Genomic DNA, 14,884 nt, shown 5'->3' with positions numbered 1-14,884 from the left:
ATAAATAATAGCCTTCAGGACCTTCAAAGTGTAAGTGACTGATGTTAGGCCAAGAAAGTTTTCTCTGGATTTGAATTTAAAAGTGTTTGAAATAGACAAAAAAATATATTTAAAACAAAAAGGAAGAATTGTAATCATGATTAGTAGTAGTGTTATCTCCGCACTGCAGTAAAAGGAACACAAACAGAACAACATGCAACATTGGGCCTGGGAACACAAATCAGCCTAGAGGCCAAGACTCAAATTTAAGTTTAGTTTCTAAACTATTTTCAATTTGAATATGTCCAAGTTTGGATGTCAAGAGAAAGAAATAAAGGTCCCCTGAGGCCATGCAGAGGAAGAGCTATAGACACAGACTGACTAATGTACTGCTTCCTGCTTTTTATTTGACTTGCTATAAGAATTGCCATCCAATGGCCAGCATGCATGGGGTTTGAAAAGATCTGTAATTTCTGTCTCTTCGTGATTCTGTGCGCTGCTGTATAGAGCAAGAAAAACAAAACTAGAGATGGTTTTCCTGATTCCCACAGCCACAACCTGCCCTTGCCAATGAAAGCCCCAGTCCCTGAAAGTCAGACATAACCCATCAGTCGATGTTCATTTTCTACTGTGTGCCAGGGCAAGGTGCTTTCTCGGAAGGGTGACCTGGGTGAGAAGCTGGGATAAGGGATATACCCAAACCTGGGGACCCAACAGGAGCTAATGTGGATCACATGCTCACCCCCAGGGCCTGATCTGAGCATCTTCATAGAACTTGTAAGTATTTCTCTTATAGAAAATAAGAGAATTTTACTTCTCTTTTTTTTTCCATTCTTGTCAGTTCAAGTTTTTTCATGTGTCCTAATAACCATATATTTCATTTTCCACCCATCCAGACTCCTTGCTTCTCCCCAATCGGTCTTGGGAGAACACATAGATGTCACTGGTCACAAAGCAACTCTCCATGCTTGCCAGAGTCACAAAACCACTTTCGGATGGGTTCACAGCTCTGTTGTCATAGTCACAAGACATGTCATCGGGAATGGCTTCTCTTGAACACACTCGGAATGAAATGTTCTGCAGGTCTGGCCGGGTCTCAGCCAGATCAGCCTCGCTTTGTTTCTGTATGACCTTGTAGACCTCTAGGTCTGGGCTGTTTCCTTGGTGAGGAGAGGGCCAGATGGCATGCTGCCCCTTTGCTCTGGGGCCTGGCTGCTCCCATTTCCTAGGAGGAAGGAAAACCAGGGCTGAGTATTTTAGACAAGGGGATCAAGTTACCTCTATGCCTCCTGTGCAGACAGAAGGAAGTCATCCTTGCAGTCACTATGCTGTACTTCTCACCCACCTACACTTATAGGTCAGGGCTTGGGGTGGGGTGGGGTAACAAAACAGGAAACTGTTATGTTCACTGTGATGGTGTATTTATCACTCCCTGCTGCCAGAGCACAAGACAGAGGTGGTCATCCTGGGATCCCCAGATCCCCCAGAGGCCCATGGATAGAGCTGGATGGGGAAAAATATCACATTTTTAAAAACTTGTCTCTAAGAGAAGTCTAGCTTGTCTTCCAATTTGTGTAGAATAAGTAATATCTTTGACTTGGTCACCAATAGAAATTAGTATTTTCATATTACATCACTGTTATTATAGATGCCTTATAATAGTTTGCTTTCATCTCTATTTCAAAATTATGATCATTATACCCACCACTAAATAATGGAACATTAATAAAGAAGCACATGCATTACTGTATCACCTCTTCAGTTTTGGAAATATTTGGTAAATTGCGTATCAGCATAATTGCTTCCCTTACAATCCAGTGTATTCTGGGAAGAGGTCTATAAGTTTCATCAGACAGCTACAGGGATTTGTGGCACAAAAAGGGTTAAAACTTCCTGAGATGGACTCCTGCTTCAAAGTCATAATTCCCAAATCCTGGTGAGGTGCTAAATAGGTAGAGAAAGGGAGGAAAATCAGGAATGAATTGCAGGGTAAGCTTTTGGGAAATAGATTTGTAGCTTTTGAAATGGATTCGATTTTTAGATTAAAAGGAATTAACTAATAAAAATGGTCAAAGTAAGAGCTATCATTTTTGAGAGCTTACATATGCTTGTTCTGCATGTATTAATTGCTTTTATTTTTCTCCTAATAATCCTATAAGGAAGTTATTATTAAATGAAGTAGGGTCTACACTGGAATCTTACTAATTCATCTTAAATTGCTCATCTAAGATTTAAGTCAAATTTTAAATCAGACATTAGTTTTCCTGCTGTGAAATGGGCACACCGGCCTTCTTCTATGCATATCACATTGATGGGGAATAAATGGTAACTGAGAAGAGCTCTGGGTACCTAAAAAATGTTGGCACTTCATGGGCAAACAGAGATGCTCTAGGCTACTTAGTGTAGTTATTTTGTGGCAATCTACAATTGTGTATTCAAGTAAAGGAAAAGTCACTTTAAAGGATTTGGTTATTTCATTTTGAATAATATGATTTAGTTTCAGATGTTTGCCAGAATGCTTTAAAACAGTCATTTTTCATGTGGCTCATTATTCATTCCTTCACTTACCCAACAAAAAATTTTTGTTGTGAGAAAGTACATTTGTGAGTGCACTTTGCTGAATGATATGTGGATACACGGGAAGTGAATAACACAGATTCATCCCTCAAGTCATTTAAAATCTTCCACACAGAAAAACTAAAGAATGTTTAAGACGACTCTCTTAATTCCAGCTAAGCACAAATGCTTAGTACTTCTGAATACTCTGAGTCCATCAGAGATATTACTTTCAAATCTGCCATGGTGATTCTCTTGGAAAGGTCATGGCTTTTAATGAGTAAACAGGGCAATGTTGAAATCTTAGAGTTCAGAACTTACAAAGATTTACATGATGAAGGTTTTACTTGCCTCCTTCTACAGACCCAAACCCAACATACAACTGTGGTGACCACGAGGAGGAGGAGAAGGGGAATGCTGGGGATTAGGATGTAGGTAAGTTTCAAGGCAGCTTCTGAAAAGAAAAACGCACATTATTAGCATTATGTGCTCCAAAACAGGCTTAAAAAAGCATAATCAGCACAAAGTATTCCAAGGAGCACATTCCTAGAAGGAGATAGATATACTGTTACTCAGCTAGCAAAGTCCCCTAGTTTTAATAAATGAGGATTTTCTACCTGTCCTATTACCCTAACCACTAGAGAAAAGAAGTTTAGATTTTGTGGTCTCTCGTAAAATATCAGAAGGGCACTTCTGTTAACTAAAATTTTTTTTCAGAGGGAAGAGATTCTCTCTTTTCTTGTTCTTCCTCTCCCTTAATAAAGCAGAGGCTGCTGGATGGCACGATGTCTTGATTCTAAGGACAGAAGTGGTGGTCTCAAGGTGGGATTGGAGAGAGGGAGGGAAATGAAGCAAGCTGGAAATCTCAGTGTTTATTACCAAGAAAGACAAGGTCTCGGGAATCCCATGCATCAGACTGTAGACCCTTCCCAACATTTCTAAGGCTGATTGGATCCAACAGGGCCATGAGCAGGGACTGTGGGTCTACTGTTCTGCCCTGTCTTCTCCTCTACAACTTAGAATCTTAGGAATCAAGGATTGGGGACTGACCCCTTTCCTGTTCTCACTGGTCCAAGGTTTCCAACCAGGCAGAGGGTGTTGCTTGTCTTTCTGTTAGGTTGCAAACCTGATGACCACAACAAACAACCAAAAAAGAAGAAACCTACTCTGACCACCACCAGAATAACAATGACCAATAAAAATGCCACCCACCTCTGTGTAGTACTTTGTACTTTTTTCAAATCACTTTTGCATATTATTTTTGTTGTATAATAATTTGACTGGTCTTCGTCCCTGGTTTATGGGACAGAGGCTCTAAATCTTTGGAATTTCTCAGGAGTGACTTTTTGTTTTAATTTTTTTTTTAAGGTATGATTGATACACACTCTTATGAGGTTTCACATGCAAAAACTATGTGGTTACTACATTTAATCATATTATCAAGTTCCCACCCATACTCCAATGCAGTCACTGTCCAACAGTGCAGCAAGTTGCCACAGATCCACTATGTGCCTTCTCTGCGCTATACTGTTCTCCCCGCGATGGCCCCCACCATGTGTACTAAACATAATACCCCTCAATCCCCTTCTCCCTCCCTCCCTGCCCACCTTCCCCCACCCCTTCCCTTTGGTAACCACTAGCTCATTCTTGGAGTCGGAGTCTGCTGCCATTTTGTTCCTTCAGTTTTGCTTCATTGTTATACTCCACAAATGAGGGAAATCATTTGGCATTTGTCTTTCTCCACCTGGCTTATTTCACTGAGCATAATGTCCTCCAGCTCCATCCATGTTGTCGCAAATGGTAGGATTTGTTTGTTTCTTATGACCGAATAGTATTCCATTGTGTATATGTACCACATCTTCTTTATCCATTCATCTACTGATGAATACTTAGGTTGCTTCCATATCTTGGCTATTGTAAAAAGTGCTGCCATAAACAGAGGGATGCATATGTCTTTTTGAATCACAGAGGTTGTATTCTTTGGGTAAATTCCAAGGAGTGGAATTCCAGGGTCAAATGGCATTTCTATTTTCAGTTTTTTGAGGAACCTCCATACTGCTTTCCACAATGGTTAAACTAGTTTACATTCCCACCAGCAGTGTAGGAGGGTTCTCCTTTCTCCGCATCCTCACCAGCATTTGTTGTTCTTAGCCTTTTAAATGCTGGCCATCCTCACTGGTGTGAAGTGATATCTCATTGTTGTTTGAATTTGCACTTCAAATTCAATGATTTGATGTGATGTGGAGCATCTTTTCATATGTCTGTTGGCCATCTGAATTTCTTCTTTGAAGAACTGTCTCTTCATATCCTCTGCCCATTTGTTAATCGGGTTATTTGCTTTTTGGGTGTTGAGGCATGTAAGTTCCTTATATATTTTGGATGTTAACCCCTTGTCAGATATGTTATTTACAAATATATTCTCCCATACTGTAGGATGCCTTTTTGTTCTGTTGACGGTGTCCTTTGCCATACAGAAACTTTTTAGTTTGATGTAGTCCCATGAGTTCATTTTTGCTTTTGTTTCCTTTGCTTGAGGAGATGCATTCAGGAAGAAGTTGTTCATGCTTATATTCAGGAGATGTTTGCCTTTGTTGTCTTCTAAGAGTTTTATGATTTCATGACTTTCATTCAAGTCTTTAATCCATTTAGAGTTTACTTTTGTGTATGGGGTTAAGCAATAATCCAGTTTCATTGTCTTGCATGTAGCTGTCCAGTTTTGCCAACACCAGCTGTTGAAGAGGCTGTCATTTCCCCACTGTATGTCCATGGCTCCTTTATCATATATTAATTGACCATATATGGTTGGGTTTATATCAGGACTCTCTAGTCTGTCCCATTGGTCTATGGGTCTGTTCTTGTGCTAGTACCAAATTGTTTTGATTACTGTGGCTTTGTAGTAGAGCTTGAAGTTGGGGAGCATAATTCCCCCTGCTTTATTCTTCCTTCTCAGGATTGCTTTGGCTATTCGAGGTCTTTTGTGGTTCCATAGGAATTTTAGGATGATTTTCTCTAGTTCGTTGAAGAATGCCACTGGTATTTTGACAGGAATTGCATTGAATTTATAGATTGCTTTAGGCAGGATAGCCATTTTGACGATATTAATTCTTCCTATCCATGAGCATGGGATGTGTTTCCATTTATTGGTATCTTCTTTAATTTCTCTCATGAGTGTCTTGTGGTTTTCAGAGTATAGGTCTTTCACTTCCTTGTTTAGGTTTATTCCTAGGTACTTTATTATTTTGATGCAATTGTGAATGGAATTGTTTTCCTGATTTCTCTCTCTGCTAATTCATTGTTACTGTATAGGAATGCCACAGATTTCTGTGTATTAATTTTGTGTCCTGCAACTTTGCTGAATTCAGATATTAGATCTAGTAGTTTGGGAGTGGATTCTTTAAGGTTTTTATGTACAATATCATATCATCTGCAAACAGGGAGAGTTTAACTTCTTCCTTGCCAATCTGGATGCATTTTATTTCTTTGTGTTGTCTGATTGCCATGGGTAGGACCTCCAGTACTATGTTGAATAGAAGTGGGGAAAGTGGACATCCTTGTGTTGCTCCTGATCTTAAAGGAAAGGATTTCAGCTTCTCACTGCTAAGTATGATACTGGCTGAACGTTTGTCACATATGGCCTTTATTACATTGAGGTACTTGCCCTCTATACCCATTTTGTTGAGAGTTTTTATCATGAATGGATGTTGAATTTTGTCAAATGCTTTTTCAGCATCTATGGAGATGATCGTGTCGTTTTTGTCCTTCTTTTCATTGATGTGGTGGATGATGCTGATGGATTTTCAAATGCTGTACCATCCTTGCATCCCTGGAATAAATCCTACTTGATCCTGATGGATGATCTTTTTGATGTATTTTTGAATTTGGTTAGCTAATATTTTGTTGAGTATTTTTGCATCTATGTTCATCAGGGATATTGGTATTTTCTTTTCTTTGCGGTGTCTCTCCCTGGTTTTTGTATTAGAGTGACACAGAATGAGTTTGGAAGTTTTCCCTCTTCTTCTACTCTTTGGAAAACTTTAAGGAGGATGGGTTTTAGGTCTTCACTAAATGTTTGATAAAATTCAGTAGTGAAGCCATCTGGTTCAGGGATTTTGTTCTTTGGTAGTTTTTTGATTACCAGTTTGATTTCGTTGCTGGTAATTGGTCTGTTCAGATTTTCTGTTTCTTCCTTGGTCAGCCTTGGAAGGTTGTATTTTTCTAGAAAGTTGTCCATTTCTTCTAGGTTATCCAGTTTGTTACCACATAAATTTCATAGTATTCTCTAATAATTCTTTGTATTTCTGTGGTGTCCATAGTTATTTTTCCTTTCTCATTTCTGATTCTGTTTATGTGTGTAGACTCTCTTTTTCTCTTGATAAGTCTGCCTAGTGGTTTATCTATTTTGTTTCTTTTCTCAAAGAACCAGCTCTTGCTTTCATTGATTCTTTCTATTGTTTTATTCTTCTCGATTTTATTTATTTCTGCTCTAATCTTTATTATGTTCCTCCTTCTACTGACTTTGGGCCTCATTTGTTGTTCTTTTTCTAGTTTCATTAATTTTGAGTTTAGACAGCTTATATGGGATTGTTCTTCTTTCCTGAGGTAGGCCTGTATTGCAATATACTTTCCTCTTAGCATGGTCTTGGCTGAGTCCCACAGATTTTGTGGTGTTGAATTATTGTTGTTATTTGTCTGCATATATTGTTTGATCTCTGTTTTTATTTGTTCATTGATCCACTGGTTATTGAGGAGCATGTTGTGAAGCCTCCATGTGTTTGTGGGATTTTTCATTTTCTTTGCATAATTTATTTCTAGTTTCATACCTTTGTGGTCTGAGAAACTGGTTGGTACAATTTCAATCTTTTTGAATTTACCAAGGCTCTTTTTGTGGCCTAGTATATGATCTATTCTTGAAAATGTTCCATGTGCACTTGAGAAAAATGAGTATTCTGCTGCTTTGGGGTGTAGAGTTCTGTAGATGTCTGTTAGGTCCATCTGTTCTAATGTGTTGTTCAGTGCCTCTTTGTCCTTACTTATTTTCTGTCTGGTTGATCTCTCCTTCAGAGTGAGTGGAGTGTTGAAGTCTCCTAGAATGAATGCATTGCATTCTATTTCCCCTTTTAATTCTGTTAGTATTTGTTTCACACATGTTGGTGCTCCTGTGTTGGAAGCATAGATATTTATAATGGTTATATCTTCTTGTTGGGTTGACACCTTGATCATTATGTAATGTCCTTCTTTGTCTCTTTGACTTTCTTTGTTTTGAAGCCTATTTTGTCTGATACAAGTACTGCAACTCCTGCTTTTTTCTGTCTATTCATTGCATGAAATGTCTTTTTCCATCCCTTCACTTTTAGTGTATGTATGTCTTTGGGTTTAAAGTGAGTCTCTTGTAGGCAGCATATAGATGGGTCTTGTTTTTTTATCCATTCAGTGACTCTATGCCTTTTGATTGGTGCATTCAGTCCATTTACATTTAGTGTGATTATTGATAGGTATGTACTTATTGCCATTGCAGACTTTAGATTTGTGGTTACCAAAGGTTCAAGGTTAACTTCTTTACTATCTAAGAGTCTAATTTAACTCACTTAATATGCTATTACAAACACAATCTAAGGGTTCTTTTCTTTTTCTCCTCCTTTATCTTCCTCCTCCAATCTTTATATATTCAGTATTATATTCTGTACTCTTTGTCTATCCCTTGATTGACTTTGGGGATAGTTAATTTATTTTTGCATTTGCTTAGTAATTAGCTGTTCTACTTTCTTTACTGTGGTTTTATTTCCTCTGGTGACAGCTATTAAACCTTAGGAACACTTCCATCTACAGTCGTCCCTCCAAAATAGACTGTAGGGATGATTTGTGGGAGGTAAATTCTCTCAGCTTTGGCTTATCTTGAAATTGTTTAATCCTTCCTTCAAATTTAAATGATAATCTTGCCAGATAAAGTAATCTTGGTTCCAGGCCCTCCTGCTTAAATATATCATGCCACTCCCTTCTAGCCTGTAAGGTTTCTGCTGAGAAGGCAGGAGTGACTTTCTTATTCATGAGACCCTCAGTCGGTATCAGAGTTTAGGCTGATGAGATGTCTCAGGAAAGGGGCCTAGAGATGGAGCTCAGTTATACAAACAATTATCAAGTCACTCATGCCTAGGTAATGAAACCTCAACAAAATCTCTGTGTAACAAGGCTCAGTGGAGCTTTCTGGTTGGTGAACACACTGACTTGTCAGGCGAGTGGTGCATCTGACTCCACAGGGCAAAGACATGGAAGGTCTCCAGATCTAACCCTATGTGTTTCTCCATTTGGCTGCTCCTGGGTCCTTTGTAATAAAATATAGTCATAAGTATAGTGTTTTCCTGAGTTCTGTGATTGTTCTAGTGAATTATCACACCTGCGGGGTTGTGGGCACCCCCTGAATTTGTAGCCAGTTAATCAGAAGTGCAGGTGACTTGGGGACCCTCCCTCAGCTTGTGGCTGAGGTCTGTCATGAGGGCGGTCTTGTTGCCAACTGAGCCCTTAACCTGTGGGGTCTGTGTTAACGCAGAGTGTCTAGTGTCAGAATTGAATTGCAGTATTGCAATATCCTATTTCATTTTATGGACACAGTAATGCTCTCAGGTAAGTGAGAAAAATATTATTACTTCCATTATGCAAATGATCAAACTGAAGATAATGATCTGGTTTTTAAAAATTGCCCAGTGACAAAAACCCAGATCTCCCTCTTGAAACTCCAGGTGAGAGTTGAGGTTGAAAGTCCATTAGCACTACAATTTATCACCCCATTTTTAAAATATTTTATGATTTAACTCTTAAAATGTTTTTGCCCATTTCCTCTATTTGTTTCACAAGTGAACGTTAACCATGCTGTCATTCACTACAGCCTGGGTCTTTCTCCCACTTCTCTACATCCATTTTCCTCAGGATCTCTCACCCCCACCGAGCCATGACTTCTGGGTGGCTCCCAAGGCTCTGCTTTCACACTAGTTTTTCACCTCCTGTCTGGTCTAATCTCTCCCATTGTCTCAGGATAGCTCCATTTGCATACTTCTCTGATAAAATCTAACACTTAATGCAGTTTCTGAAAAGTCACAAATGCCCTGCTAGTTCCACTTTTAAGTGGCTATGGGAAAGGACAAAAATGGAATGTAACCACAGTTGACTTGTGATTGGGAGTGTTCCATTACCTGCATTTCCCTGGACACATCTGTCCATACCTTTGTTTTCTTTAAACGTTTCTTTGTCATCTTCTTTCTCTGTGTCTTCTGGAAGTATGGGTATTGCTGGCTCTGTTTTTTCCCCTGGAGAGAGACACATGGACCTGAGAACCTGGGGAAAAGCAGCATAATCCAAATATTCTCTGAGGTCCCACCAGGTTCAAGGTGGAAGGCCAAAAAGCAATAGCAATCTGACCAGTGCCATGTATAAACATAGAAAAGCAAAGAGTTGAATTTGTTGGTCTAGAGGTTCAATTGTTTTCATTTTTCTGGTGAGACTCATTGCCAAGAATCATGCACTGAAATGACAAGCAAGTAGCTGGCACTGAGGCCTATAAAATGCTGAAGAGCCAAGGGGAAGGGTCAATGACTCACTTCTCAGACCAGAATTTATCACTTTGGCTTCTTGTCTCATTAGATGAATTATTCCTTTCATATTGTCAATGATGACAAGTAATATCCCAAACTGAATTTGCAGTTGTTGCTTTTCAGCTTTGAGAGAAGTAAGCAATGTTAGACAGTGAGATTAATGAAGTACCTGTCAAGGCCAGATGTGGCATATACCTGTCCAAATGGTCTAGGTTAACATCAATGGTCTCTCTGTTGAATAATCTGGTCTACTGAACATGATTCTAGGCTTATGAAGAGGGGCTGTGAAACAGCCCAAATTAACCCAAATCTCAAATAACAGGCTTACCTCCAGGCCTTGTAGGAGCTGTTGGTTTCTCTAGCAGAAACAAAAATGAAAATGATTACTAAATTTGTACCATCTGAATTAAATTGACCAGAACATAGCATCCATTTATTTGCTCATTCAGTCATCCAATAAACTGCATTCAGTGTTACTAGATGCCAGAAACTGGGTTAGTAAGTCAAAAGAGTCACTTCTGCACAAAGATTAGCCCTCCCCCAGCAGCTGCTTATGAAATTAGAAAGTTGAGAATTCAATCACATAACTTGGGAGCAGACTCATTACCACTGGAATATTTGCAAATGAAATTGTTCTTCACGTTGCATCGGTCATCATTCCACTGGAACATGTAGGGGCCACCAGTGCCAGCAGGTGCAGACGGCTGATGGTACATGACCACACAGACCTCACTGCCACAGGAAGGCTCATCCACATACCAGTTCCTGTAAGAAAGGGAACAAGAATGGAGGCAACTGGAGAAGAATGCCCAAAGATTTCAAAGCCTTTGTTTTCCCATCAAGTTCCATTGAGCCATGAACTTAAGATTCTGCTTCAGAACATGATACAGAGAGAGAGGAACAGAAGTACTTCCAATAAGTAGATCTGCATGCTTTCTAATATGGACATCACAATCACTCATCTGACATTTGCCATGACCTCTATGCAGGGAGGAATATACTACCATATGATGTCTGCAAAGTATCATGAGAAAAAGCAGCTAGCCCAGCCAGTTTTGATCTTCTTAGTTCTTTCTTGCTTTTTGCTAAGTTTTGTTCCTCTTTTTTAGAAATCAGATGCACTGAGAAGAGGTATGGTTTATCTCATCCAGATCTTGCCCTGAACGCATCTCCCTGTGCTTTTCAACAGTCATTGCTGCTTTCCTAGCCCTGGGATTAGATGGGATTCAAGCATAAGAGCAAGCCTTCAGAAATGCAGAGGCTGTCAAAGAAGGTGAGTGTGTGAGAACAAAAGCAGTAGTCTTTTTTCAGTTTTTCAGTTGTTTCCACTTCATCAGGCTAATGAACCCCTCTGTCAGTTTCTACTGCTAGATTTCTTGTCTTTGTCTCCCTAGTTTTTTGAAAAGATGAATTAGCAGCCTCAGCAGTACTTGGAATTATATGGTGCTGCCACCCGGTTGGCTATATGGGTGCCAGGTTAAGGACTTGGATTCCAGAGTCTGAATGCTGTGAGCACCCACTCCATGTGTTAACTTGGGGCTGGCATTTGTAGTCTGCTGGTTACACATCTAAGTTCTTTCCTTCTGAGGCTCAAGTACTTCCCTGATGTTCAGGTTGTCTAGCTGGGCCCTGCTGCTCTGCCTAGCTCTTGTCAGAGCCCCTCGTTGTCAGAGCCCCTCATTATGAGATAGCTATGAGACAGGGCTCCTCACAGGACCCTGGAATGGCTCTGCTTGATTGCTGTGTTGCTGTCTACCAAAAGGAAAATCCTTTGTTCATCCACTTGATAATTGCTGAGCTTGCAACACTGCTTGGATGCTATGCCGGGACAGCTGGAGGCCCTGACTGGGGCTGGGCTCTGTACCTCATTAGTAACCTCCAGGCCATTTTCCAAACATTGGTGGACCACCTGCCTTGACTTGCCTTGTTTTCCTCCCACACTGGCTTCATGTTATTTAATTTCACAGATGATGGAATAGATGGAATATTAGGCCTGGCACCTAGTTTCTGGACCCAAGTCAGATTTTAGACTCAGAACTCCTGATAGAAGGACAGGCCAGGTTCCCAGGAGGAAGGATCCTGCAACACCATTACAGGTTTATATGGGAATAAGGTCCCCTGTTTTGTCCCACAGAAACCTATGACCATTTACTAAAGTATACACTGGGGAAAGGGGAATATCCAAGTATTACAAGTACCATTGGATATGGGTACAAGTTGATATTGATACCCAAAGACTTGAAGTATCATCAACGCTACTTATTAGAGTGGGAGCATACTGAGGCCAATTGTTAAGTGGACTTCTGGCCTAGGATCAGCTCACAGTGTAACTCATCCAATGGTCATTCCCTAGTCCCTGGAATAGACATATTTGGCAGTTGGTATAGTCCCACATTGGTTCCTTTGCCTGTGGGGTAAGACCTGTAATAGTGGAGAAGGCCAAGTGGAAGCTTCTGAAACTGCAGTCTTCCCCACCTTCTCCAAAACAGTTAATAAGAATCAATACCTTATCCATGGGAAGATAACAGAAATCAGTACCACCCTTAAAGATTTAGAGAACACATCATATACCCTATCATATCTCTATTTAATTCACCAATCTGGCTTCTGCAAAAACCAGGCAGTTCCTGGTGGATGATACTAGAGCATAAACTCAACCAAGTAGAAGCCTCAGTTATAGCTGCTGTGCCATAAATGGTATCTTTGCTCAACAAATAAGGTTAACATGTCCTTGGGTACCTTGTATACAGATCTGGTGAACACGTTCTTTTCCATTTGTATCAGAAAGAGAATCAGAAATAGTTTGCATTCACTTGGAATGGACAACCACATATATTTATGGTCTTGCTTCAGAAATATATTAATTTTTCAACCTTCGGTCATAATCTTGTGTAAAGAGACCTGGATTGCATTGACATCTCAGAGAAAATGACACTGGTCTTCTATATTGCTGACATCATGCTAACTGAACCAGATGATCAAGAAGTAGGTAATACTTTGGAGGCCTTAGTAAAAGTCATGTACTATACAGGGTTAGAGATAAATCCCGTGAAGTTTCAGGAGCCTTCTACTTCATGAAAATGCGTAGGTGTCTAGTGATATGGGAAATTCCAGACATCCCTTTCAAATTAAAGGACAAACTATTTCATTTTGCAGTAATTTGAAATATTCAACAATAATTTGAAGAAGGAAGAACAGCAATTTGTAGGCTTCCTTGGCTTCTAGAGGCAGCATGTCTTACAACTGGGAATATCGCTCTGGCCCATATACCAGTTGACACAAAAGACAGCCAGCTTTGCCTGAGGTCCAGGGTAGAAATGGATTCTGAAGCAGGTCTAGGCTGTGGTGCAAGAAGACTTGCACTGGGACATACAATCCAGCAGAACCTGTTATTAGAAGTATCAGTGGTGGAAAAAATGCCTATAGAATTTGTGACAAGCCTGAGGTGCTCAAGATAGCAGTGTAAGAAAGGTGGTGGAAATCTTCTCCCAAAACCATATATATTTTGAAAATATAGCAAATACAACTATTCCTAAAAGAGAGACCAGAAGATACAGTACAACAGCCAGGCTACATCAACATCTCCGAGAACTCAGCATCCCTTGCAAAGGGTAAGATACAAAGCTGTGACCTGGTGGGACCCAAGCACACCCCCCACCCCAGCTCACTGACAGGAGGAAAAGAATCATAGTGGGGAGGGAGTGGAAGCACAGGACTATTAAATAACCAGCCCTAGTAATCTGCACTGGGAGCACAGACACACATTGCATGGTGTGCTGGATATTTGAGAAACAGAAAAGTAAAATCTGAAATGGAGTCTGTGAGCGGGTCCCCACAGATGGCTCCCCTGGGACAAATTAAAAGAGGGTGCTTTTTAAAAGTCTTAAAGGGATACGTGTATAACAGGTGGACAAAATCTTCCTGGTACACTCAGCCCAGCAGGCTGGGAATCTTAAGGAATTTAAGGTGCCCTAACCCCCTAGGGGGCAACACAGCTCCAAAGCCCCTCATGGCCATAAGCAGCCTGCCATTCATTACCCCCCGCCAGCACTGCAACCAAAGTGGCAGACCTGCCATTGCTGTGGAACATCTGGGGAGCAGCCCTGCCCACAGCAACCACACAGAGTCTTCTCCCAGTGTGCAGCTAACTGGGCCAGACCCAGAGGCTGCTGCCAGCATGCAACTGCCCGGCACAGACAGAGGAAGCCAGCACAAAGACCAGCAAGCACAAAGGGACCCCGTTCTCACAGAAGAACACATGCTGCACACCTGTGAACCCTGGCAGGGTTTAGGCTGTCCCGAGGGCTGCCTTGCCCATGGAAGCTCAGGGAATTAACTGAGAGACTGCTCCCTGTGTGTGGGTAACTGGCACAGGCAGTGTAGAAGGGCAAGGTGACCAACAAGCAGGGAGCGACTTTGTTCTCCCAGCTGACACATGCGCCAATTGCCGGTGAAGACTTCTATCACCATGAAAAGGCAGAAGAACCTGCTGCAGTCCAAAATCACTCAAACAATGCCAGAGAGAGGGCCTGGCGAGATAGATATAACCAATCTTCCTGAAAAAGAATTAAAAAAACAAGTCATAACCATGCTGATGGAGCTGTAGAGAAATATGCAAAAGCTAAGGAATGAAGTCCAGAGGGAGATAACAGAAATGAAACAATCTCTGGAAGTCCTTAAGAACAGACTGGATGAGGTGCAAGAGACTGTTAATTGAATAGAAATCAGAGAATAGGAACACAAAGAATCTGAGGCAGAGAAAGATA

The 14,884-nt window shown here is 40.7% G+C and overlaps 1 protein-coding gene across 4 annotated transcripts in view; it reads right to left on the bottom strand.

Moving 5' to 3' along the window:
• Nucleotides 1-361: 361 nt before the first annotated feature.
• The window catches only part of LAYN (layilin), a 33,561-nt gene continuing 19,038 nt past the window's right edge, over nt 362-14,884 (bottom strand). Inside the window, exons 3-7 of one of the 4 annotated variants that reach the window (XM_036895704.2) lie at nt 10,726-10,883; nt 10,447-10,476; nt 9,750-9,833; nt 2,887-2,989; nt 362-1,204 (exon numbers count right to left, since the gene is read on the bottom strand). In XM_036895704.2, coding sequence (XP_036751599.2) covers nt 841-1,204; nt 2,887-2,989; nt 9,750-9,833; nt 10,447-10,476; nt 10,726-10,883 — 739 coding nt within the window. In that variant the 3' untranslated portion in view covers nt 362-840. Of the gene's footprint in view, nt 1,205-2,856; nt 2,990-9,749; nt 9,834-10,446; nt 10,477-10,725; nt 10,884-14,884 lie in introns of all 4 variants that reach the window. The other 3 variants (XM_036895703.2, XM_036895706.2, XM_036895705.2) reach the window with 3 other exon arrangements.

Source organism: Manis pentadactyla, chromosome 13 (assembly GCF_030020395.1).
Source record: "Manis pentadactyla isolate mManPen7 chromosome 13, mManPen7.hap1, whole genome shotgun sequence".
Taxonomy (NCBI): domain Eukaryota; kingdom Metazoa; phylum Chordata; class Mammalia; order Pholidota; family Manidae; genus Manis; species Manis pentadactyla.
The sequence above is the reverse complement of the archived record's forward strand: the minus strand, read 5'-3'. Positions and strand labels throughout refer to the sequence as shown.